The sequence below is a fragment of the Elgaria multicarinata genome, chromosome 3 (genome assembly GCF_023053635.1).
Source record: "Elgaria multicarinata webbii isolate HBS135686 ecotype San Diego chromosome 3, rElgMul1.1.pri, whole genome shotgun sequence".
Lineage (NCBI taxonomy): Eukaryota > Metazoa > Chordata > Lepidosauria > Squamata > Anguidae > Elgaria > Elgaria multicarinata.
Window position 1 is genome coordinate 101070870 of NC_086173.1, and position 27122 is coordinate 101097991.

Genomic DNA, 27122 nt, shown 5'->3' on the forward strand with positions numbered 1-27122 from the left:
CTGTAGTAGACTTCAGAGCCTCCACCTTTCCCCCTGTCTACCCTGTCCTTGCTCTGAGTCTGAAGTATCTCATTTACTACAATGCACCAAACCACCACTAGATATTGAGTATCACTAAGACTGGAAGAAAGGCTCAGTTGGAGGTCCAAAACCCTTTCCCTTTTTAAATGTTGGCTCAGCCCCGTAAATTAAAAACTGCATATATATCTGAGCATGTACAGAATGCATCGTTCATCAATCAGTAGCTACAATCAGCTCAGACACAGTACAGCAGGGGAGGGGTGACTTCCAGGTGTTGGGAAGCCACATTCCCACCCCAAAATTTTGTCACCAAAATTGCATCAGTGGAGACAAAATGACAATTTTGCTGGGAAACAAGAAACACATGCATTATTATGCTTCTAGGAGTGTGAATCTTCCAAACAAGGTAATAATTTAGCAGCAGTGGGGCTGTACACTACCCACCTCTGAATTAGGGGGTACTACTGTGCAAGAGAATTCTGTAAAGAAGGATACTGATCTAATCTCACCTAATATATTTCATCTAACAATGCTTCAAACTCAGAGGATATACAAGCTTTGATTTATTTATAATGAAACTTCAAAACTTAAATTACTATTTCATTGCAAGCATCAATGTTTGCTTCCTTTCTTTATTCCTGCTGTATATGAATTCCTAATCGCACAGAATTTTTTTAATTTACCTTAGCCTTATCAAATACAAAAATATATCCATAATAATTCTTCACCACTAATAATCCATAGGAAGTACTCAAAATAAAAATAGGAACAGCACAATTATAACAAATATGACATCCAGTTTATTTGTACAATTTTATTACAATACTTTCTCATTTAGTACTTTATCTAAGGAAAGGAACCATGTTTGACAATGCTAGATTCTTCACAGCAGATCAGCCTTCCCCAACTTAGTGCCTTCCAGATGTTTTAGACTACAACTTCCTACATTCCTGACTATGCCATGCTGGCTGAGGCTGATGGGAGTTGAAGTCAAAAACATATGGAGAGTACTAGGTTGGGGAGGGCTGTAGCAGATATTTTACCAGAGTTTGTAACCTTTTTGCTAGACATGTAACAAGAGAAAAGATTAACTGCAAACACTGGAAGGAGCTCAAGGCAAGAAGTGTCATGCTGCTTACGTGTTAAAAAGTTGGATTTTGCAGACAGGCACAGTTCATTTACTAAGGGGAAAACGAAGCGGGGACAGCAATAAGTGGGTGAGCCTTTTCTATTACTTCAGGACAAACTACACAGGATTTTAAACTGAGGCGCAGCTGGTTAAGAGTGAAGACTTAACCCATTCCCCACCAGCCATTTTTCTGCTTCAAATCCTCCTGAGCTGCTTTTCCCCTTATGGGGGCTGCAGAACCATTTTGCCTTTGTAAATCTGCATCTGTAACCCCCTTGGGGTGAAGCAACTATGGGGTTTTGAAGAGAAAACACCAACAGAGAATAGGTTAAACACCCACCTCCCACAATTCTCTAAATCTGAAACTTAGCTTTATTTACAAACAAAAAAATTTCTTGATACAGATTTGTGTGTTTAGCTCCTCAGAGAAAATGGGATCTATGCTCATCTGCACTAAGCAATGCAAAAATACCCCAGTCCCATCTAGGGCATTACTGATCTGAAAAACATCCATCACGCCATACAATTTGATCCATGTGCTTTTAATGATCTCAGAAGAAGTTTTGAAGCATCCTCAAAGTCCCATGCAGCCCAATTAATAGTTAATATAACATGACAAATTGAACATGGGCTGTTTCTTGGAGAGACTCATTTCCAGCAAACAATTATATTGGGATCATTCTCCAACCTTTCATCCAACTCCCTGTAGCTCATTCCTAAAGAGGAAGCACAAAATAATGGTGAAAAGATATTTAGCATTAACATGACTCCATCTAAAAACTGAAAGGAAGCCAATTTCAGAGAGGTTGAAAAAAGTGAAGCATTCCGCTCAAGGTAAGAGTGTGCCGACTTTTCCGACTTTTTTTCATTCAAGCTAATCAAGCTAACCATATTACAACTAACCCAAGGATTGTTGCACTGCATCCATTCTTGCTGCTGACTATTTTATTGCTTTTTTACATTTTTGTTATTTTGTTTGCTGCTTTTTTCACAACTTTGTATGTTTTTTTGTGTAGATTGATGCAGATAGACATGTTTTACCTTACCTGTTTTACAGCAAATCTCATCATAACTATGACAGCCTGTGTACAGTCGTGCTGGATGACTTCTTTCATCCCGGGATATTTTCACAGGATACTTCTGGAGCCGTCGAATAAGGCCCTTCATCAGACCAAACTGGATGAGCTTCCTAAAGAGGAACAAAATATAAAACAAACCAACATTCATAGAAAGGCTGTGGAAACCAACATTTAAGGCTAATTCTGTCTTTGCTTTGTAGACTCCTGTATCAGAGGCAGTATACCTCTGTACACGAGTTGTTGGGGAACATGGGCAGGAGGGTGCTATTGCATTCACGTCCTGCTTGCGGGTCAGCCCCTGGGTGAACAGAATGCTTGATTAGATGGACCCTTGGTCTGATCCAGCAGGGCTCTTCTTATGTTCTTAGGCCACTCACCACACACAGCACTACTTTTTGTATTTCTGCAAATGGTATAGTAAGAGCTTTATCTCCAAACAGTAGAGTTCACATTATTTTATTTATTTATCTTATTTATTACATTTTTATACCGCCCAATAGCCGAAGCTCTCTGGGCATTTCACAAAAATTAAAACCATAATAAAACAACCAACATGTTAAAAGCACAATTACAAAATACAGTATAAAAAGCACAACCAGGATAAAACCACGCAGCAAAATTGATATGAGATTAAAATACAGAGTTAGAACAGTAAAATTTAAATTTAAGTTAAAATTAAGTGTTAAAATACTGAGAGAATAAAAAGGTCTTCAGCTGGCGACGAAAAGAGTACAGTGTAGGCGCCAGGCGGACCTCTCTGGGGAGCTCATTCCACAACTGGGGTGCCACAGCGGAGAAAGCCCTCCTTCTAGTAGCCACCTGCCTCACTTCCTTTGGCAGGGGCTCACAGAGAAGGGCCCCTGTAGATAATCTTAAGGTCCGGGTAGGTACATATGGGAGGAGGCGTTCCTTCAGATAACCTGGCCCCAAACTGTTTAGGGCTTTAAATGTCAATACCAGCACTTTGAATCGGGCCTGGACCTGGACTGGCAGCCAATGAAGTTGTAAAAGGACTGGCGTAATGTGAACTCGCCGGCCAGTCCCTGTTAGTAAACGGGCTGCCCTGTTTTGTACCAGCTGAAGCTTCCGGACCGTTTTCAAAGGCAGCCCCACGTATAACGCATTGCAGTAATCCAAACGAGAAGTTAGTTATCCCATACATTAAGGGAATAGAGGTGTGTGTTTGGGGCTAAATGGAGGGCATACACCCCACTCCTGGTTCCCTCTAGTAATAGCCAACTCATAGGGTCCCTGTAGCCTTGTAAAAACAGTGGCTAAGGGGACCACTATCAAAGAATAGCAAGGCTGGCCCCTGTAATTCAAGCACTACTGAACAGTAATTCTTAGGGGGGAAAAACACATCTTCCAACCTTTCATCCACTCTCTGGAGCTGGAGGGTATAGCGGCAAATGAGGTCTCGAACAGTTGTGCCAGGGCTCAACCCACAGTACAGCTGGAAAATGTCTCTCAGGCTGGCTCGCTTGTGACCTATACAAAATAGTAAAATAAAATTAAGAAATTATCCTGAAACATCTGGCAATCATACTTAGATATATCTTAATGGACTTTACAAAATGTTGGCAATTCATGCAAACTAGCATTTGCAACTGAATGACATTCGTGATCAATGATAAGATGTGCAATACAGACAAAAAATACCCAACATAAATAGAGCAATCTTAAAAAATGCTGTTCAAAAGTGCTATACAAATGGCATTCAATAATTATGGGGGCTAAAAATAACCCACAGAATATTCCGAAGTGTCAGGCTAGATGCAAATTCATGAATGCTGCCAAATGTAGTCCACAGAACTGCTACTGTCAACAGCATTGCCAACAATTAAATAGATCCATTTGAATTTCTTTGTTTGGATCTGGCTGACAGCCAGTAGCAAATGTATTCATTTTAAATGTGGTACAATATTATTTATATAATTATTTCAGTGATGGACTGGCAACTGTATTAATGCAAATATATTCTAAAGTCTCTCAGTAAAGAGCCCCTTCCACAAATAAGCTTTTATTTTATGCTAAACTCCAAAAGCATATGAACTACAAGAGGAACAGCTGGGATGCTAGTCAAGGATAACTACAAGGTCATGACAGATAATTCCAGATTACTACATTCCTTATTAATCCTAGGCTGCATTCTTATACATACTTTCCTGGATGTAAATCCCATTGAACTCAATAGCACTTCTGAGTAGACCCGTATAAGACTGCACTGTCAGCCAGCCTTCCATACCTGGTTTTGTGACATATGAAAGACATTCATCTTGGAGACATTTATCATCTACCAGGTCCTGGACTTTAGGCGTCGTGCAATATACATTTGAGTACTAAAAAGAAAATGAGACGTGTCAGTAAGCCAGCAAGAGTGATTTTAGCTACCGCTGGAATTCACAGATTGCTAGACAAAAAAAAAATCTCAACAACAGTACACAGCGGCATATAACCAGCATGACTGCTGCCTGAAGAATGCCAACATTAAGGGCTATATGGCAAAACAGAATTGAACAGGATATTAGCACTTGCTCTAGCATCTAATGCTAGATTTTTTTTTAATTTTAAATTTTTCACTTCACTGCCACATATCATTTGTCTTTTGGGTAATTTCACCAACACCACCTGCTGAACCTCCCTTAAAGGCAGGAGAATCATGAAGCCCCACTTGTATGGTTTACATTCATAATGAGAAAAATAAATAAAGGGCTTGTGATAAGATCTGCCTTGAGTGCTTTCAAACTGCACATAAGCTTTCACATAATGATGTGAATCGACATCATAAAATTAAATACAATTTTGAATGTTTACATATTCAGGCCTTACATTAAATCCACAAAATCAGCACTCTTTCTTGAGATAGGGGTCTAGTTCACACATGCATGTACAATACATTTGATTTCTCATCACTTGATTACTTTGAGCTGAATGTGAGAACTGACTATTGAAAAGCAATTGTCTGATATGAAATAAAAGTTCTAACTTCACTGTTTTGATCTGTTATGGCTCACTTGCTCTTGCAGTGATTAAGTGATGATATGCAGAAGTGAACCAGACATTCCATTGTATAAAATATAAATTCCCCAAACACATTGAGACATGTACCCATTACACTCACCTGAAGTATGGAAACCAAAGTCACTACTTCATAGTATCTAAAAAAAAAAAGAGAGAGAGAGAAAAAAGGCCATTAGAAATTAACCAGCACACTAAACTTTATGCATGTTAAGGGAATAACAGGAATGCAGGAGTTACTTGTATGTAATGGTGTAAGTAGTATTTGTGATAGAGATCCCATAGTAATTTTGTTGGGAGTATTTTCAAGATATGGCATTAGGACAAGATAGATGGTTAATTTTAAGAAATATGGCCAAAGTAGTGTTAAGAGGTAATGGGAAAAAGGTCTGTAAACTTCTCAAAATAGCCAGAACTTGCTTTCTAAGAGGAGTGTAGTCAGAGTTTGAACTTTGCTGGAATATACTCAATTTCTTGACATGGAAGCCTTTCTCCCTAATCTCAGGCAAGAACAGGCTTCCTGTGGTGAATTGGTAGGAGGGAGAGGTGGGGGGAAGAGAGTATGTTTCATCAAGATGGTGGCTGGGGAGGGAAGGGTTAAATCTCCCCATGTGCTGTTGTCCTGATAAAGAAATTGGGCCCCCGCAGACTTGCCATTAAAAAGAGGGGTGAAGAGGACACAGAGCAAAAAGACGTGGCAGGCAGGAGAACAATAGGGTGAGATCACTTGTACATAAATATTTTAACTTGTTTGTGATCAAGACCAGAAGTCTTTTCTCCTTTTTGCACCAGGCACTTACAATAGGTTCTGGATGGCAATTCGGACCAAATTGAGCTCCACATCTGCTTCAGCGGATATTTTCTGAACATGCCGAAATCCATCAATGTATGGGAGGATCTAGGAAGATGTGTGTATATAATGCAAGGCTAAGCAGAGATCCAAGTGTAAAGGACATTTTCACAAGCTAAACTAAGAAAATAATGCAAGATAATCTCGTAATTGGAAGGCTGACATGGATGTAGAAGTCCAGAATATGGTCATTCAACTGGAAAGCCAGACAACGGAGAGTAATTATACAGTAAGAACCATATAAAACAGGCGTGGACAGACTTCAGGTTTGTGGGATCTTCTTTGTTTTTTACTAGAAGCCGTACAATTGGAGAATTCTGAGCCCAGGAATTTGTTTTGCGCACCAGAACTGAACTGAGTTCACATTCCTGAATGGAGCTCACAAAATTTACTCCTAGTTACTTAAGCTTTCTTAATTTCAGCAGCATAATTTCAGCCAGGGTTGGGGAGGGGGTAGGATTTTGTTGCTACCATGGGGCTTGTCTACACAAAGGGTTTGACTTCGCAGTAGCGGCACGTCATCTACATGACGCAGCAGCCATTGCAAAGCTATCCGGAGGCAAACCCCAGAAACTCTGCTGAAAAAAAGTCAGGCACTTACCCCGACTTTTTTGGCAGCAAAGGCTTCTCACAGCCCATGGCACCCCCTGATTGGCTGCCATGGGCTGGGACCTCAGAAGAGTCCTGTGCCCCGTGGCAAATAATAATAACAACAAATGGGGGGGAGGGGGAGGAGAGGAATGGGCCCTGCACCTCTTTAAAAATTAAAAAATGGGGGGGGGGCGAGGAACAGGCAGCAGAGGGAGGTCAGAGGGAGGAGAGGTGGTTTGGACGCCCAGCATCCCTCTCCTCATCCTCCTCTGGCTGCCTCGTTCCTGCTCCCTTGTTCCTTTCCCCCTCAACACCACAGGGAAAGTTTGCACTTGCATTCCTTCCCGTGCAGATGCCGGGAAGGAACCAGGCACCTCGCGGTGCCAAAGACAGGGGCATGGTTAGACAAAAAGGGAGTCAGAAATCTTGGTGGAAGTCACTTAGAGATCTACCAGTAGATTCAGATCTATTTTCTGCCCATCCCTGGTATAAAACATACTGGATATGTGGAAGTTTAGCATCTCAGAGTGTTTGCATACAGCTGCATTGTTTCTTTCTCTATAAAACTGAACCTACAGGATACCTTTCTAGTGTGTACTATGAGAGTTGTGCGATCCTGTCCAATGGCCAAATGATGTGAAAAGATGGGGTTTTTTTAAGAAGCAGTAAAACAAAACAAACAATATAAACAGATTTCAGCAGTATTTGGAATTGCCTGTGTCTGGAGTTTAAAGTTTGTAGAATTCTGATTCTGTTACCGGAGACCCTTCTATAAAATCCTGGTGAATAATTTTCCTATTTGTAGGAAGATTTGTACTATTTATATTATTCCATGCTCATTCAGAAAATGACTCAGAAAATAGAAAAGTTACAGATACCATGATCTTCTGTTCACGGGACACACGGACACACACACAGAGGAACCCAGTTCCCATGCAATGATGGCAGATTGTGAGTTAATTAACCCATAGAAACATAGAATAGTAGAGTTGGAAGGGGCCTATAAGGCCATTGAGTCCAACCACTTTTAGCTAGTTTGTTAATCAGAATATCATGGGCGCTTTTTCAAAATCTTTGCTGTAAACCGCCCAGAGAGCTTCGGCTATTGGGCAGTATAGAAATGCAATAAAATAAATAAATAAATAAATAAGATATATTATGTTCCCAGCATTCCAACAGTCCAGAAGGGAGGTTACCCAATCAAAAATTGAGATCAAGTTAGTCTGACAGGATTTGTTCTTGACAAATCCATGCTGGCTTCTAGTAATCACTGCATTTTTTCAAGGTGCTTACAGACTGACTTCTTTATAATCTGTCGGAGCAGTCTTGAAGCAAGAGTTCTTCCGACAGCTCCATTATTTGCAGAATTGCATGTTGTGCTCAAGCTCCTTCTGCTTTGCATAGTCAACACAGAACTAATCTAACCTACAATTAGATTTTAGGCTGACTTTGGGTTGTTGAACCCACAAACAACCCAAGGTGTCTGGGTTTGCATGTCTTGCAACAATCTACAATTGGCCCGATAGGAGTTTGATAACACAAAGCAGAAGTTGCTTGCTCGTGGCACAATTTCTTGCTGTTCTGTGTGAATGGGCCCATATACTATAGTCTAGACCTAAACCAAATCTAGGCTGCACTCTTATGCATGCTCATTTGGAAATAAATCCCATTTAACTCTGATTGAGTTAAATGCAAATTGTCATTGGGAAAATGTAATTTGGCCAGTCTGATCCTACACATACTTATTCAGAAGCAAGTATAAAACTAAATTGCCTAAATTACATCTTACCAGTGATAATTTGCCTCCTTGAGCTACAAGTCAGCCTGGCTCATGAAACTCTAAGGCTAAGTAGGATTGGTGTGTGTGTGTGTGTGTGAGAGAGAGAGAGAGAGACAGAGACTCCAACACTACTGCCATGACACCGTTGTGTAAAATGAAGGAGTGGGATCCAAGTCCCTGTCCAGTTGTGTGAACCAACCTGCTGAGTGGTGAGGTCCCACTGGGAATTGAAGAAGTCATCCTTGTCTTGTGTGAAAACAGGAACATCATATTCCTGCACAATGGGGGGATCTGGACGTTGCTCAATCACTTTCAGGTGAATGGTGTTGGATTCATCTGTAACAAGGAGCAAAGCATGATGGAGAGAACTCATTACAAGGTGGCACTATCACAAAAAGCTCTGCTTGCATTTGAAAACATGGGCCTCTGCATGGCTTTTTGATACGAGGACCTTCTTTGCATGACCCAACAAGGCTGGTTCCACCATGGCAGCACCCAAGTTACAACCATATCACTGATTATTACTAAAGATTTAAATCAAAAATACTTTAGCTGAATAAGTCTGGACTTGGGGGCACTGCTTGTTTCTTAATCGAAAAGTGGCCAAATGCATGGTCAAGGTCAGGTGGTGTGAGCAAAAAGTTGCCTAGTGGACTCAAATACAGACTAGGTTGTCTGACAACACAGAACAACAGGAAGGGATTAGAGCCTACTCTTCTCATCATGCTGAATTCAGATTATTCAAATAAGGACAATCAGCAGATCCTCTTTTTTCATACTTCTAATGCGAGCCAGGGTAAAGGAAAATAAAAGGTTCTGCATGTCACAAATATTTAGCTCTGATAGCAAGAACTTACTTAAAAAGAACTGAAGTCCAACTTTTCATGGATTTTTGCATTTCCCCCTTGAAATTAAGATAAACACTAGGCTCAACGGTATAAAGGCAGGATTTAATATTCACTCATCACCCTTTCCTGCTCTTGAGTAGTACCATATTCTATTGTAGCCTTCCCAAAGCCCTTCAGATATTTTGGACTACAAATCCCAGTATTCCTAACTGTTGGCCATGCTGGCTGGGGCTGATGGGGGTTGAAGTCCAAAGCATCTCATGGGGACAAGGTTAGGGAAGGCTGTGCACTATAGCAACCAGATTACTTCTAAGTTTTAATACCCAAGGCAGAGAAAAGGAGTGGCCAACACCACAAGGTAAGTGCTTTCCTGCCTGAATGAGCCACACTGCCATCTTCCCTTGCATTTCCCCCCAAAATCACAAGCTTGTATTTTGATATGTTCCTTTTCAAGTTACATTCCACAACAAGTTTGTTGACAATACCTATAGGCAGTGTGCACCTGCCCGTCGCATTCAGTTCCTCAAGTAGGATGGTCATGATGGGGATCAACTTTTGTTTACTCTCATCATTGGAAATGAAACCACTCTCAAGCTAGGAAAGAACAACGTCAATGGTCAGCCTTAACCAAAACCTTAAATATGCCACCAGTAGCATGGATTGTGTGTATCCCACGCTTAAGAAAATAGGACTTCTCCATGCAGAATACCTTGTATATATCTTCACAGCAATAACAAACATGTTTGTACAGTAATAGAAGCAACCTTTCCATTAGTGCTATTATGGCATGTGTACCAAATCACAGAATAGTAGAGTTGCAAGGGGCCTATAAGGCCATTGAGTCCAACCTACTGCTAGGATCCACCCTAAAGCATACCTGACAGACGGTTGTTCAGCTGTCTCTTGAAGGCCTCTAGTGTGGGACAGTCCACAACCTCCCTAGGTAATTGTTTCCATTGTTGAACTGCTCTAACAGTCAGGAAGTTTTTCCTGACGTCCAGACGGAATCTGGCTTCCTGTAACTTGTGTTCTGTACTCTGGGATGATCGAGAAGAGATCCTGGCCCTCCTCTGTATGACAACCTTTAAAGTCCTTGAAGACTGCTATCACGTCTCCCCTCAGTCTTCTCTTCTCCAGGCTAAACATGTCCAGTTCTCCTCATAGGGCTTTGTTTGCAGACCTCTGATCATCCTTGTTGCCCTCCTCCTAACCCCCTCCAGCTTGTCTGTGTCCTTCTTGAAGTGTGGTGTGGCCTCCTGAAGTGGGAAACCTGGGTTCAAATCCCTGCTCTGTCTGCAACAGTTGTATGATATTGGTACACAAATGAAACGGGGAGTGGGGAGAAGAGGTGCTTGCTTCTGTGGGAGCAGTCTTGAAGCAAGCTAGAAGGCTGTTTGCCTCTTCAAGCAAACAGAGAATTAAACAGGAGATGTATACTGGCTATGGAGTAAGGGAGAAAATAGACAGCCTTGAAAGTTTTTTTTTAAAAAAATTAAGAAAAGGTTCCTGAAATGGCAGAACACTGTTGCAGGGAACAAGGTAAACTCTGCACTGTTTCTTTTTATCAGACTACAAGACTACTCTTGAGATAAAGAAGGTAAGCACTCACAATTTGGCCATTGAAAAATAATTGCAAAACTGCATGGAGAAGTGATAGTAGAAGTATCGTGCCTGGCCATCAGCGATGACACTGGTGCTGTCCAATAGGTGCCTGTTGCACACACCTATCACAATAGCACGGGTTGTATGTTTGGGTGGTCAGTTCCAGAGTTTATCAGGTGCCATGCAATGTCCTACAAAAAGTTGGAAAAATCTGGTTTGCCACTGACCAACATGTAACAGAAGATATAAGACAACAGAGCTTCTGTGTTGCTAAAATATATAATCTGTATACACCATTGGATAGAGAAGCATGGGACAAACTATTTATGCTATGTCTAACCTCTAGAGTGGTAAGATAACCTGCCAGTTTCTTCACAATAGGTTCCAGTGCACAGGTCTTAGCTCTAGCATCACAAACGAAGCCAAGGTTGAAAAGCAAGGCATTCCGGCTGTATTTTTTATGTTCAATACAGACTGGGCAACCAATCAGCTTTTTTTCCATAGCTGTACTGTAAGGGGGAGGGAGAGAGAGAGAGATTTTTAAAATATCATTAAATGTAACTTTCATGGCACTTTGCAGCATACAAAATGATATTCAATTGTATTTCATTTAACACTAGTCTCTTTGCAGAGGCCACCCACTAAATCAATCCCCAAAAGAATAAAACAGTCTTGCTTTCCACCTTCCTTAATCCAATAACTCCAAACTCTTGTTCCCAATCCAGCTATGGGCCATGCAAACCTAGCAGTAAGCTTCAACATGTGCATCCCTAACTGGGTGCAGAAATGATTGCTGCAAATGCGATTCCCATGTTCAATCCAGCAGCCACGTCTGCGTGTGTGCAAATCTTCTGAGGTTGAGGATGAATTAGTCCTTCCCAGCCGAATTGCTGATCATCTGACAGGAGGACTACATATACACAGGGCCCTGGCTGCTAAGCATCCATAGATGGATTGGGGCTTGTATTCTTTGAGTTGATCACCCCAAGTGAGATTTGCTCACTCCAAGGTGGCAACACTTTTTAATATGCTTCTTATTGGACTCCTAATTTGTTCTTGTTTCCATTACATTCTCATATTTCTAGATAGACAGAGTGTGCTTGTGCTTGATTTTAGATCATTAGTTTTTTTAACCTCAAGTAGTTTAATAGACTGTCTACATGACAAACCTGGAAACTCATCCCTTTGTGGCCCAGTTCTGTCATGTCTATTCAGAAATATGTCCAACAGAAACCAATGGGATTTCCCCTGCCCAGGCTGTTGGTATATATAAGGTGGGGCAGTGTGCTTAATTTCTAATAAGAGAAGTGCAGGCTCAGGCCATGCATCTGCACTGGAAGTAGTAGCTAATACATTGATGAGGACAAGTTGCAGTTGCTCAGTGGCAAGGGCAAAAACTCTGCATACATACTCAAGAAGGATGCATATTACATCATGTCTTTTAAACAGGGCCAGTTCTGCTTGAGGCACAGTAGCAAATGGCACCTACAACATACCCAAGTCAAGGTTGCAGGGTCCATAGCTCAATGGGAAAGCACCTGCTTTGCATTCAGAAGGTCTCTGGTTCAATCCCCAGCTCTCCAGTTATGGCTGAGAAGGAATCCTGCCTGAAACCCTGGAGAGCCACTGCCAGTCAGCATTGACAATACTGGGCTAGATGGACCAAGGGTCTGACTCAGTGGACCGATTCACACAATAGCCACAGTGTGTGCAACCACACTTTTGAATACTCAAGCTGTGGCAGATGGTCACCATGGCTTATTGCATCATGTGAACCCGACGAGGGTGGCTTATGCAAATGTTAAAAAATCTGTGCATAACCCTAAAACAGCCTATGTTATGGGAGGGTTGTTAAACCTTCATATAAAGCACTCCCACTGGGTTCACATGACAAGCCGTGGCACCCACCCACTGTAGCTTGAATATTCAAAAGGGTGACCGGTATGTGCTGCTACCCACTGTGGCTTAAATTAGCCATGGTGGGCTGCAGTGATTATGTGAACCCAGTCAAGTATAAGGCATATTCCCATGTTTCTAAAGTGTATTCTAAGGCCAACTAAATTATTTTGGCATCCAAGGCAGAAAATCCCATAAACACCTCTCGCCATTCTTTGCAGTAAAACAACAACAATTTTCTGTTCTTTCAGCTGCTTCACTCGGCCTAATAGTAGGGTTTGTCCTAAGAAAGGACAAGGCCAAAGATGGCAGAAATGCTGCTAAATGGGCATGATTAAAGGAGGAAGGGTGGTCTACAAGACTCACATGGTGGTATCTGCAAGCAACTTTTTCTACTTACATTGCTGCTGGGTAGTACTTACACTGTGATAAGCTTGTTTTGCAGTTCAGGTTTGGTGATGATATATACTTGAACTGTATCAAAGAGCTCTCGGGAAATGAAATCCTCTGGTACCTGTAGGGTCAAAAGAGACAACTTCAAAACATTAAAGAGTCAAAAACACAGATTTACTGATTCCAGGGAATGGCCAGTTTCTAAGCTAAGGCAAGATTGCTGAACATGTTTTTATAGATCCATGTTTCTCTGTCATCTGAAAAAGACTTCAGTATTTTTATTGAGTGCTATAAAGGTAAAGATTTTATTTAAATTCAATGAATAGGTATGGTTGCCCTTGCTGCTTAGGGAAAAGCCATGCTATAGAGGGAATCACTTATTTGTGAGGAGGTAGCAGCTTTGGTTTTTAAACGAAGATGGTACATTCTCAAGCACTGCAGAAGTAGAGTGTACAATTTGAAGTAAAAGAGGAGAAAGATTTTTAAAATGGGGTGGTGGTGGCTGCAGAAGAGGGAGTCGCTTTGATGCAGTTTGTTCATGAGCAGAGGGACCACAGCCTTAGCATGCAAAAAGCCTCCACTTCAATACCTGGCATCTCCATCAGAAGGAACAGGTAGCAGATGATGGGGAAAAAAACTCCTGCTGGAGACACTGGAAAGCCACTGCTAGATAACATTGTACTAGATGGACAAGCAGTCTGACCTGATATAAGACAGCTTCATGAATGCCCCCACTTCAGTAACTACACCATTGTTTGAAACAAAAACCTCTGGTACCACTGACCTGGTATGTTATTTTAGGCCCAAGTGTTGGGTGGAATTCACTGAAGAAGATACACTCAATTCTGCTACTGATTTCCATGGTGATATCTGCAAAAGATCCAATGCACAGAACTCAAAAGGTGGAAAGAGGTACACACAATACGCAGAACTGACAGGGCAAACTCACCTCTGAAAGGTGCCAATCCCTGGTAGGCATAGATTCATCTACTAAGGGAACAGTCATAGAATCATAGAATAGTAGAGCTGGAAGGGGCCTATAAGGCCATCGAGTCCAACCCCCTGCTCAATGCAGGAATCCACCCTAAAGCATCCCTGACAGATGGTTGTCCAGCTGCCTCTTGAAAGCCTCTAGTGTGGGAGAGCCCACAACATCCCTAGGTAACTGATTCCATTGTCGTACTGCTCTAACAGTCAGGAAGTTTTCCCTGATGTCCAGCTGGAATCTGGCTTCCTTTAACTTGAGCCCGTTATTCCGTGTCCTGCACTCTGGGAGGATCGAGAAGAGATCCTGGCCCTCCTCTGTGTGACAACCTTTGTGTAACAACCTCTGTGTGACAACCAGTCCTATGCATCTTTAGATGGAAAAAGCCTAGGACATTTTTCTGTCTAAACATGCAGAGGATTGCACCCTAAATCATGCATAATCAATATTGTTCCAGTAACCCATCTGTCTTCAGAATTGTTTGGAAGCAACCAGGTGTGATAACTTTCACACAAAAAATCTCTTAGCCACATTTCCATATGTGTCTGCATGACATCCCTCATTTCTAGATGAAGCAGCCTAGCTTGGACATCTGGATTTGTTCATTAACTGTAAGAGAATGTGTTAGAATCATTCATTCCATTTAATTTCCCCACACCACTAAAAAGAACTACTAGCAGTAAATGGGCAGGATGATCCCATCAACTCCATTTGACAGAAGTGTCTCAAGGAACCCTAAATTGCTAAGGACATATCCTTAAAGGGATATTACTGAACCATTTTTAAAACATACCTACAAAGTAATTGACAGTTACTGACCAACAAGGTCTGGTTCTTTATGACTGCGCCCCCATGTACAGTCCACATACAACAGAATCTGCAACAGAATGTTGTAGTGTACCCTCCCCCACTAGCAGAGCCTTCCCCAGCTGGGTGCACTACAACTCCTAGGATTCCTGAGCACTGGTCATGTTAACCGGGGCTAGTGGGAATTGAAAACTGGAGGGCACCAAATCTGGAAGGCATCGAGTTGGGACAGGCTGCATTAACAGGAGAGATCCTGTTCAGGGATCCAGCAAGCTAACTACCACCACCTGCAGGATACCATAAACTGTAATTGTGTATAAGTTGAGTGCTCCATTATAAGAAATGAACCCACTCTCCTAGTTATCCACTATTGTTTTCTGATTGACACTCAACATTCTGAGTTTCCCAAAGCCCCTGAGCACACACAGTCTTCACTGGGCTGTTTTTTGGGGGCAGAGGCTCTTTAAAAACATATTTTGGGTGTTTTAAAAACAAATTTTCTAATTCTACATACCTTGGGGCTTCCCCAAGCATACTGATAGCCCCCGCTTTGGCTGAAAAGCTGCTGGCACTTGAGTTCACTATTAACAGAAAGAAGTAGGACCTATAACACAATGTGCTCCTATTCAGAGTTCCTTTCAGTCAGCCAGGAAGGCCCTGCACTAAGATACTCCATTCCACCACCACCCCACTCTGTTTTCTTCCCCTCCTCCAATTGACAATCAACATTCCATGACTACTGAGCATGCTCACTCCGCATTGGGCTTTCCCCCCACCCCCTTAGATTTTATTTAAAAAAAAAATTCTGTACAAACCTCCACATTCCCCTGAACCTATCCATACCCTCTTGTTTTTCAATGCTTTGGCTGCATAATCATCAGCACCCACCACCTGTCTTCAGTATTAGGAGTGTGTGATTTATCTAGCTGTATATTTAACCAACCTTTCACGAACCTGACAAACTGGGCATTTGTTAGGCTGAGTTCAGACGACACGCTAATCAACGGGATGGTGGTGGTTTAATAAGAACAGAATGGGAAACAACCGTTGATTATCGTGTCGTCCGAACCCAACCTTAGTCTTTATTAAAGGGCCAAAGACTCCGTTGCAACGAGCTAACAGAAATACCTGTCTAGAATCAGCCTTACAAAAACTCCCTGACCCTGAAATCTTTAGCCAGATGCGGATACAACACCTAAGGGATCCTCCCCTTCTCCCCAGGTAGCCGAACAATGACTCTGTGTAGGAAAAGCTCACTCACCTACGGTGCAGAGGAGCTAATCGAAAACACGCACGCGCAAACTTCACTCCATGTAAGCAGGAGGGCGCATGTTTTTCTACCCAAGTGCAATGGAGGGGGCGGCGCTTCTAAACAGCGGTATTACTGCGCATGCGTGTGTCACCGCCTCGGTAGGCCTAGTGAGAAGACGGCTCTTCTGCGGATATGCGCGCGCAGATTTCCCTCTCGCCTTTCGGGTAGCAATACTAATAAAGGAATAGTAAACGTGCCTCCTGAGACTGATGGATTGATTTGACAGGATTTCCCTTGTGATAGACAGCACGGCTCAGCCTCTCAGACGTAGGGGCTGGTAGGAGGGATGGGCGGGATCCATGACGAGACAGGCCGGCCCTAGCCAATCAGAAGGCGATATTTGCTTCCTTTGCTTCTTCCAGGGTTGCCGCTCCCTTGCGAAGCTGCGGTTCCAAGAGCAGGTGAGTGAAATCCGCCTTCCGTGGGTGTGTTGCTCCGCCGTGGTCGGAGCTGGGAACCCCGACAGACTGGCGGGCAGGACGGTGGGGAGCCTTGGTGGAGATCTCTTCTTCCCACGGCTGTAGGGGCGGGTGGGGATATTTTTGTATCCCAGCCTGGTTCCCTCCAGATGTGTTGGACTTCGACTCCCATCATCCCCAGTTAGCATTGTCCATTCTGGCTGGGGAAGATGGGCGTTGCAGGTCAATACATCCCGAAGCAAGCAGGCTGGGGAAGGCTGCTGTATCCTCGCTTGGAATGTCTCCAGCACTTGAATCCCAGATACCATAATATCGGATTAGTGTAAGGGGTGGGTCTGCTTCATCCGAAGCCAATGTGTCTGCTTTCGGATCAGGAATAGTCCTTGGACCCTGGGAAATACCGGGACCTCCTCATCTAACCTCCTCCCCGAAACTGGCTCTAGAAAATATGCACCCTCTCTTTTGACGGAGCTCTGAAGGATCTGTGGGTTTTTGTTCTACAGCAATCCTTGTGTCTTTCCTTGTATTCCACCCCCAAACCAAATGAGGCTGTAGCAAAATTGGGCGTGAAATCATGAAGCACACTGATCTTGACCTCCCATTCATAGTGCTCAAAGGGAGATGATGATCAGACACTGAAATAATAGCTGGCAAGGTTGGAGGGGTGGGGAGGTGCCTGGGGGATGGCGTCTATCCATCACTTCTCCCTAAGATTACAGAACATGATTGTTGCCCTGATACCATTATTATTGTTATGTTTGTGATGGCAGGTTTAAATTAAAGGGATGCGTGGAAAGGGCGAAAACACTTGATTTCCGTCCTGGAACTGACAGCGATCTTATTACTGCTTTAAATATGCAAAAATGTCATCCGGTTAGTACATGATCAAATGTAGAGGGTGTGATTTTAGCGTTTAGAGCTTCCTGGTTTTGAACACTTGGCTGTGCAATTTGGGGAAGGATGAGTTTTCTGCCCCTGAAAGGGGAGTGTTCAGTCTGGCTGACAATGTAATTCTGTGTTTGAAAAGATGTCCTCATCTTCTCCCAGCTGAGTCAGAGCCTCAACGTGGCCTTGATCCTTTTGCTATTATCACTTCCATTCTCAACCCTTTGTTAATCCCACAACCTTATTCAAGTGAGTCAGTGCATAGTTAAATTATGGAATTTTCTAGTAGTGATGACAGCCACCAGTTTGCATGGCTTTAAAGGGGGATTGGATACATTCATGGAGAATAAGGCAGTCAATGGCTACTAGTCATAATGGCTATATGCTTCCTCCACTATCAGAGGCAATGTGCCTCTCAGTTGCTGGGGAATACGAGAGGGAAGGGTGCCATTGCACTCAGGTCCTGCTTCTGGCATTCCCACAGGCATGTTGCTAGCCACTGTGGGAACAGAATGGTGGATTAGATAGGCCTCTTTTCTAATCCAGCAGTGTTCTTCTTATGTTCTTAAACTGGATCTACAGAGGGTGCAAAAGATGGAGTAGTTGGGTATGGACCCAGTTTATTTTCCACTCAGGGCCACTTAATCTGTTCTCTGTAGGGGAAATCCCTGCACAGATGGTAGTAATGTGTTGAAATAGGTGTGCAAGCCATGTATATGTAGTCCGTGTAAGGTCATTGCAGTTGCGAATGTTGCTGGAAAATACGTGTGCATTTGATCACTATATGTGATTGGTCATCTATTCAGGATGCATATTTTACTGAGGGATTTTGTAACATCTGAAGTGGTCCTCAGCCCATGGTGATTACTGAGTGACCTTGGGCAAGTTTCTACCCCTCAGCCTCTCACAGGGCGGTTGTAAATAAGAAGTCAGCTTAATTTTATACTTAATTTTGTATATTGAAATGTCAGTAATAATCAAATTAGCAGTATAGTTTGCAGATTGTGTAAAAGTCGGGAAGAATCTTTTGGAATTTGTCCGTTGGTGCTTGTGGCTGACGATTTGTTCAAGAGCACTTTGTTATCTTAAATAGGGAACCCCATGAGAAAAGGTAGAGTATTGTTTCCCACACACCCCAAGCTGTTTGATTCTATGCTGCTTAGATCTAAATATAAGCCCTTCCGTGGACTAACAGTGTGCCGTGACCTGACAAATGCCTACAAATTCAAAAAGCATTACACCGTGGTGCAATCCCTTGGATACTTGCGGTAGTGAAATGAAGCATGAATGTGAGTCAACAAGCTTTTTATACAGAAACCATTATTATGCTAAAGTCAAGACAAACATTTGCATTCAGAAGCCAGTAATAACAGAACTATAATGCTCATAGTGTTTTCTCCTGTACTGGCTTTGTTGTTTGCCAATGTCTCCTCTTTTTTCCATGGTGGGAGACATGAGTCCCACACTGTGCATGGTTACTTTCTCTTACTTGTCAGTACAGCTTGTTTGAAAAGGTGCCCATTTCTATCATGGATGCCTCTGGTTGGGCACTGGCAGTGCAAGAGACGATAACAGCAGCTTGTTGAACCCCAACATTGCAAGCCTAAAACCACCCGCACCTGAATAGTCCTTCTGTTGGTGACAGTAAGGCTACTTTGGTCTTAGTGGTTTATCTCTGCTGTCCTTCATTCCCCAAACTTTCAGTATGAATATTTAGCCAGTTTAATTCCTGATAAGGAAGCAAGCATCTGCTTAGGCTTGTGGCCCATCTCATGCCAAAGGTGCAGAGTGAACAACAGCTTCACATAAAAGATAACAAATAGATCCCACAGCAAAATAACAAGCGAGTAAGAAACGTCAACAGACGTTTTACGGCAATTGTTCTCCTAAAATTATTTATGCATATGCTGGGCAAAACTTTGCATGGGCAAATGTTTCCCTAAATAGCCAGTCTCTCTATTTCTGATGTGTAGATGTGAGTGTCAGTGGATATGTAATCACAATAGCACCACCCACACACAAGACGGAGGTATCAGCAGGCTTGGTGGAGCCCTGAGGTTTGCACAAGTACAAAAAAAAAAAAAAAACTGGTTAAAAAAAGCCCTCTAGGGAAGGGGAAACTCCAAAGAAAGCCTGCTGAGGACTGGGAGTGCTCAATGGCCATGAAATGCTGACTGACTGGGGTAGGGAGACAGAAAACTGGGTGGCAAGGTGGAATGGAGTATCTTGGAGGAGGGCATGGCTGACTGAATGGAACACTAAACTAGAATGTTCAACATGGCCACATTTTGTTACAGGTTCCACTTGCCTATGCCAATATGTAATCTCAATTCTTCAAGTGCCAGTCCTTATGCACCATCCAAGAGGCAGGTATCAGCATGGCTGGGTAAAAACCCGAGGTTTGCAGAAGTATAAAAAGTCCTGAATTACTTTTCTATGGGGACAGTCCCCCCCTCCCCAACAGTCCAATGAGGACTGAGCATGTTCAGTGGGTATAGAATGCTTCCTGCCTATTGGGAGAAAAAAATGGGAATGGGAATGGAATTAAGTGGCTGGAAGCCTGAATAGAAGCACTCCACTGTGATATTGTGTTGCAGGCCCAGCTTGTATCATAACTTTATGGGCACAGATGTTGCAGTTACAGAGATGTAGGGTGGGAAGAAAAGAAGCACAGGCAGAAGGAAGCCTGGATATGAAGGAAGAGTCCAGCTGACAAAAGTCAATGACTTTTGTGGCAGATTGCCTAGGCCCTGATGTGGCATCCCTGATGGGCAATGAGTACCCAGTTGGTTTTTTTTGGTTTCTTTTGTGTTGTTTCATGACAGCTTTTATTGAGTGACTCCTTTTTCTTGATATTCTCTTCCCTTTTTCCTCCCCTCCCCGCCCCACCAGAGAACTAACACAAGCAAGAGAAGAGTGATGTGGTTTTTGCTGTAAGCCAATAGCGTTCTCTAGCTTTCCCTTGCCTTGATGTGCTGGGGAAGGTGATCCGTGCTGCACGTAGCATCAAGAAACCCAGAACTGGTGGACCCTGGAAGGTCAACATCTTGTAGAGTGTGCTGGAGAAGACATGGCTTTGACAATTGAAACGGAATCACGGATCTACCGCTCCCTCAGAACTGCCTTTGGTGCCGCCGCACACTTTGTCTCTCTTGGATTTACCATCTTTGTAGCTGTGCTTGCCAGACCTGGATCAAGTAAGTAGGGAGTGACGGTAGATGCATGGATAGGTGCTCTCCAACAGCAGCTCATAGGGTTGAGAACGTGAAGGCCTGGGCAAGAATCTTTGAAGGAATGCACCCATGCCAAATTCTGTCCTGCAAGTGCCTCAATAATGGTCCTGTTTGCCTATTCACTGTGGTTAAAGCCATGGTTTAAAGTGTCTTCTGGACAGGGCCTACGTGAGCCTTTTGAAAGTCAAGGATCTTGTTCAGAAGACACTTTAAACCACAGTGGTTAACAAAAGAAGCTTAACCACCATGGTTCAAGGTGTCTTCCGAACAGGGTCAATAAGACTTACAGTCGCGTGAAAAAGGAAGTACACCCTCTTGGAATTGTATGATTTTACATATCAGGACATAATAACAATCATCTGTTCCTTAGCAGGTCTAAAAATTAGGTAAATACAACCTCAGATGAACAACAACACATGACATATTACACCGTGTCATGATTTATTTAACAGAAATAAAGCCAAAATGGAGAAGCCATGTGTGTATTTACCTAATTTTTAGACGTGCTAAGGAACAGATGATTGTTATTATGTCCTGATATGTAAAATCATACAATTCCAAGAGGGTGTACTTTCTTTTTCACATGACTGTACATTCCAGTCCTATTCAGAATTGATTTCAGTGGGTTTAAGCCTAACTCTGCATAGGATCAAGCTACTAGGCTTCTGAATCACCTGGGTGCTCTTTGACATTCCTGCTCTTAAATAGAATTGACAGAAAACTGCAGGGCCTAAACCAAGGGTGGGCAACTTGTGGCCCCCCATATGTTGTCTGACTTCAAATCCCATCAGCCCTCACCACTGGCTATGCTGGCTAGGGCAGATGGGAGTTGCAGGCCAAGAACATTTGGAGGGCCCAAGTTGCCCACCGCCTAGCCTAAACTGACAGGGATGGCTGCTGCCAGACATCATGCGTAGGAGAGCTGCCCCAGTCCAGCAAAGGAGTCGTGTAGTGCATTGGTATGCACCCACCCATCCCGATGCTCCTCCAAACCCTTGGATGCAAACGAGGACCTGCAGGACCAGCAGCTGTGTTATCCATTACCCTTGCCTGTAACAATGCCAAGACTGGGGCCGTTGTATACCTTGAACACTTTAGTGCCAAACAGTGTCGCATTTCTGTTGTTCCATTACCGAACGCAGCACATGAGCTTTGTCACAGTAAGCTGATCCTTCGACTGCAATGTCTCCTATTATCCAGTTACAGACCTGGATGCTTGGTGGGAATAAACTTTCCGCCTCTCTCAATTAAATAAGTCCCTCGATGAAATAAGAGCCTTAAATGCAAGCAGTGGCTTTGGATGAGATGACCTGGGCCCATTGCCAGGAAATTTGGCACAGCGCAGTGCGTACCCTGTTGCAATCTCACGGGTCACACCACTCTTGTGCAAGATAATGTTTTTTCTTTAGAGGGCTGTGCAACCAGTGTCATATCTAATTCTAAAAAGAACAAAGACTTTTGTGGCACATTAAAAAACAAAAGATTTAGGACTGGACCCAGGATCTGCCTTCCGCTTGTGTGGAAGGTCCCTCTACCCAACTTTTGGCGATCCCCCTGCCACACCATAGTTCACTCCATTCCGTAGGCCCTCCTGACTCTCTGTATTGGAGGTGGGGGTGGGGCTGCCTTGGGAAGGAGGGGCTGGGAAAGTCTGCTTCCATCAGTGCACTTTATCCAGTTTAAATCTTGATCGAACATTGATTGTGTAGCATAAACTTTTATGAACTAAGAACACAACCATTTATGCCACTTTAAATGTGTTAGTCTTTAAGGTGCCACAATTCCCCCCCCCCTCAGTACATGTGATTTTATAGGCACTTTGTTACGGCTTTTTTTGGTAACACATGTTTTGTTTCTCCCACAATCTTATATGAGGGGGAATGGCAAAACCTATTAGTTCCAAAATGGAGGTGCCCAGTAAATGCAGGGTGTTTCCAGACAAGGTTTTTAGTGCGCAATTGCCCTACCTCAAACACAGAATTTTATGGGGGTCCAGACATTGTCATTTTCCACTTGTAATCCTCGTGTGTTTTCTCGTTGCTTCTTCCATCTTTTTCCTTACTTACCACAAAAACACACAAAATATTAAGGCGAGAAAGATGGAATAGCTGCACAGTGTGTTTTGATTAGGAATCTCTGTCTGGAAGCACCCTTGATACAATGTGACAGTGTTTCTCTTCAGTGATTTGTGGTTTTGGTACATTTTGGATTGTCCTGGGGCTGTTTTCACGTCGTTGGGTTGGGGCTGCTCTGCAGCAAGTTGTCCTTACAAGGAGAGGCCGTGTGGGCTTTCCAGTGGCCATTAGGCTTGACGGGCCTGCCCCTCCCCTCCCGCAGCTTCTGGTGACCAATAGGAGGTGGCCTTCTGCTCAGGAATGTTCCCGGAGTGGCTCCATGCGAGGCCAGACCAGCAGAAGCCACACATCTTCACCTCTTTGTCCTGGGGTGGCTTTGGACCTGCAGCTGCGTCATCTAACTGACACGGCACAGATTAGGAGCCACCCCGGGGCAAAGAAGACGTCAAGGCAGTCCCCTGCTTGTGGGCTTCCCAGAGGAATCTGAGTAGCCACTGTGGGAACAGAATGCTGGATTAGGTAGGCATTCTGATCTGGCAGGGCTGTTCTTGTGTTCTTCTGTGGATTGCATCTAAGTTTTAAATGGATGTCTTCCATTTGAAGACTAGGCAGTATATTTTCAGCTGTATGCTAGTTGATCAGACTGCAGGGACTCATTTTGCTCTCCTTTCTTTCCAGGTCTGTTCTCCTGGCATCCTTTCTTAATGTCTCTTGCGGTAAGCCAAACCAAAAGCATTCTTTGCCACCCTCTTCCCAAATAACTAACTGTAGCTCCTATCTTGTCTGTATTGGGAGTCGTTCAGTTCACTGAACATTCTGGGAAGTGGGTAGAGAAGGGGAGTTGTTACTAACTTATTGCAGAATCCGGATGTGATTTGGGCACCAAGGAACAGAGAAAGCGGGAGGTGATGCAGCAGCTTCTGCCAGTTTGTGGGTCTGGAATCCAGAATTCCCTGCTGGCAGCTTCCTAGTTCAAAGCTATGATTAAAGCATCAGGAAATTATCCCTAGTGTCTTTTGCCTCCTATTTTGATGGACAGGGCTCACTGTAAAAGTGGTGTGCCTCCTTGAGAGAGGGAAGCAACCTCTCTATGACAGATCAGTGTCTGGTCAAGTATCTGATGGAACTCTCCAAGTTATCCCCGTTAAACAATCCTATGCATGTTTAGACAGAAAAAAAGTCCTCCAACTCTCAGCATTCCCCAGCCAGCTGGCTGGGGAATGCTGGGAGTTGGAGGACTTTTTTTCTGTCTAAATATATGTAGCATGGTGCTCTAAGCGAAATATTGGGGGGAACTCTTTAGATGGAGAAACTCTTATTTTGGTTTCCTTGGGAACATGAGCCCTTTTTACTGTCCAGCTTTAAGCTGGCAATCCGTGGTGATCCGTCTCCTTCTGCCTCTCCCCAGTTTTCCTTCCTGATGACGGAAGCCCTGCTGGCTTTCTCTCCAGAGAGCTCCTTCCTCCGCTCCTTCTCCCGGAAGGCCAGGGTTCGCTTCCACTGGGCTTTGCAGCTGCTTTCCCTCATCTGCGCTCTGCTGGGCTTGGCCATCATCACCTATAACAAATACCTCAATGGGAAGGACCACTTTGTCACCTGGCATGGCCAGACCGGCTTGCTGACGGTGCTGTACGCTAGCATGCAGTGCATGGGGGGGCTGGCTCTGCTCTACCCCAAATTGCTGAAGAATTGGACCCTGACCAAACTGAAGCTCTACCATGCCACATCAGGTCTGATCGGCTACCTTCTAGGCTGCGCCAGTTTGACGCTGGGGATGTGCTCCTTGTGGTTCACCACATCAGTGACGGGCGTCTCCTGGTATCTGTCTTTGCTGTGCCCCGTCCTCACCAGCCTGGTTATCATGAACCAAGTGAGCAATGCCTACCTCTACCGCAAAAGGATCCAGCCTTGAAAACCATCTCCGAACAGACCCCTTATGGGATCCTTGAAGAGAGTTGCAGCACCAAGACTGAAACATCTGTTTTTACCTGCCTATAACATTGTATTGGATTTTAAAATCAAGACTGACTTTCCCCGCCCTGCTGTTTACGTCCTGGAGATGCCTATACTGTTAAAACAGCTTCCTTGCAGTGCCAGTGCAGCATTCTGTGTGAATATCTCTGGAAATACATCCTTGCCGGGGCTGCGTAGGGGCCCAGTGGCAGTCTGAGGGTGCCTCCTTGTGAAAGAACAACAGACGCAGCGCTTAGACATTTCCAGATCCGGCCAGCTGCTGGAATTGAAAGTAACGCCATTTTAAGCACAGGCACACACCTGTCTTCCTCCAGCTGCCTTCCTCTTGCTTAAGTGTTTCGGCTGCAGAAGTGATGCAGGCTTGGGGAACAGATGAACCTTCTGAATGGGGGAAGGGCTGGCTTCTTGTCAACACAGTGTTGTTTTTTAAGTAAAGGGCAGAGGTTTTTTTTGTTAAAAACACCTGCGGACAAACCATATAAACTAAGCAGCCTTAGGAGTGACTATGTAATGAGGTGGTTCATGTGACATGACAGCCCACCATGGCTTAATTTACTTATTGGGTGGGAGGTGTCACATACTGGTCACCAGTTTTGCATGGGGCTTGGGATTGCTTGAAGATTAGACAACCCTCAAATAACCTGTGGGTTGTTTCAGAGTTTTTGAAGCTTGTCAAGCAACTTCTGCTGCCCGGATTTGCATGATACAGCAAGCTGGTGCCATGCACGAATTTCACCAGGGGCATGACACGACAATTCCTTGGGTAAATTAAGCCACGCAAGGCTAGTATAATGGGTGAACAGGCCAAATGTATGATGGTTAGGAGAAAACACCATGTTACATGCGGGCGTGGTGGTGTGGAATCTAGAAGAAAAAAAGTGGCAGAGGAGGATGTCGGCACTGAACCATTCCCCCACCTGTTCCCTTTGCCTGGAATTCAAACGCACATAGAGCAGCCTTCCCCAACCTTGTGCCCTCCAGATGTGTTAGGCTACAATTCTTAACAAGCCCCAGCCAGCCATGCTGAGAATTATCGAACACATCTGGAGGGCATCAGATTGGGGAAGGTTGATGCAGGGTCTTGTTACTCTCCCATCTTCATGTCATTTTAAAAGCATTGTGAGGTGGTACCCGAAATGGTTTACTATCATAAGTTTAAGATTCTTCATGCACCACCCTTTCTTAAATCCTAAAGTATCTGGGTCAGGGAGCAATTAGCCCATGGCATTCCAGATTGCCATGTTCTACTGCTTCTAAAGAGATGATAGAGTCAACCACTGATAGCTTGGTGGGAGGACAAGGCGAAAGACACAGAGTACATTTTGCACAAACGGCTTAGCTCTACACAAACAGTAGGCGCTACAAGAAAGATAAAGGTTATAATTTCCCTTCTGTTGCATAATGTATTAGAGGGCTGCAGGCAATATTTTGGCTGGTACATTCCAGTGCACAGAGCCCACCTCACTGACTGATCAATGGACTGGGGCAGACTCTGTTTTGCTGTATTGTTTCCAACTCCCCATTCCTCAGACATGTTCTTTCTGTTGTTCATCTTATTCCATCCTACCTTTTCGGCGTCTTCTGCCTCTATCATATGCCACTAGAGAGACTTGTAGACCAACCCTATACATTTTTACTCAGAGGTTAGAGCTATCATTCCATTTCTCTGTCCCATTGCATTCAATGGGATCTATTCCCATGTAACTATATGTAGGATTGCAGCCTTGCTTATTTACCTGTGCCTGCCTTGGGTTCCACCTGGGGCTGGGGAAAAAATGGAGAAGCTGCTGCTGTCGTTGCCAAAGCCTGTCTCCCTCCCATCTGCCACCCCTGCTCTGGTCCCTCATTGGTTGTGGCCATTGTTTTGCAGAAAAACCATTTATCTGTTGCTCTGAGAGGAGCATGCTAAAAGGAAATGACTTTTCTGCAAAAGACAGCACCACAGCTGGGAAAAAGAGAGGGAAGGCTCATCTCTGGCCCCTTCCTTCCAGGCTGACTGACACATGTCTTGTTCATGCTGAGGCTTCACTGACACAGGCATAAATCTTGGTACGACTAGGACTTCCCCTTTGAACTTCTTCCTTGGCGGTGTGCTGAATTTGGAAGCAACTGACTTCCAGGCTGCAACTTGGCCAGCTATAACCTCTTGTGCTATATGAAGACTACAAGGGCTGACTTAGTCTACTGCTGGAGATTTTGCATCGTTAAGGGTAACAGGGGCTCTT

The 27122-nt window shown here is 43.8% G+C and overlaps 2 protein-coding genes across 4 annotated transcripts; one reads left to right on the forward strand and one right to left on the reverse strand.

The window, feature by feature from the left end:
* Positions 1-798: 798 nt before the first annotated feature.
* On the reverse strand, positions 799-16324 carry NPRL2 (NPR2 like, GATOR1 complex subunit). 2 transcript variants are annotated; one of them, XM_063121096.1, is made up of 13 exons: positions 16261-16324; positions 15514-15580; positions 13992-14077; positions 13237-13328; positions 11259-11427; positions 9802-9910; positions 8668-8804; positions 6048-6145; positions 5351-5387; positions 4475-4568; positions 3600-3717; positions 2197-2339; positions 799-1866 (listed from the first exon to the last, which is right to left on the reverse strand). In XM_063121096.1, exons 3-13 carry the CDS (start codon positions 14067-14069, stop codon positions 1799-1801), a joined length of 1143 nt encoding a protein of 380 aa, XP_062977166.1. In that variant the 5' UTR covers positions 14070-14077; positions 15514-15580; positions 16261-16324; the 3' UTR covers positions 799-1798. The 2 variants fall into 2 exon arrangements, with proteins under 2 accessions (XP_062977166.1, XP_062977167.1); XM_063121097.1 differs by lacking the exon at positions 15514-15580 and having other exon boundaries at positions 16261-16283.
* A 344-nt stretch (positions 16325-16668) lies between these two features.
* On the forward strand, positions 16669-25931 carry LOC134395098 (transmembrane reductase CYB561D2). 2 transcript variants are annotated; one of them, XM_063121099.1, is made up of 4 exons: positions 16669-16712; positions 20508-20812; positions 23602-23639; positions 24332-25931. In XM_063121099.1, the coding sequence occupies exons 2-4, from the start codon at positions 20686-20688 to the stop codon at positions 24833-24835; spliced, it is 669 nt and encodes a 222-aa protein (XP_062977169.1). In that variant the 5' UTR covers positions 16669-16712; positions 20508-20685; the 3' UTR covers positions 24836-25931. The 2 variants fall into 2 exon arrangements, with proteins under 2 accessions (XP_062977169.1, XP_062977168.1); XM_063121098.1 differs by lacking the exon at positions 16669-16712 and adding an exon at positions 19229-19279.
* Positions 25932-27122: the final 1191 nt, after the last annotated feature.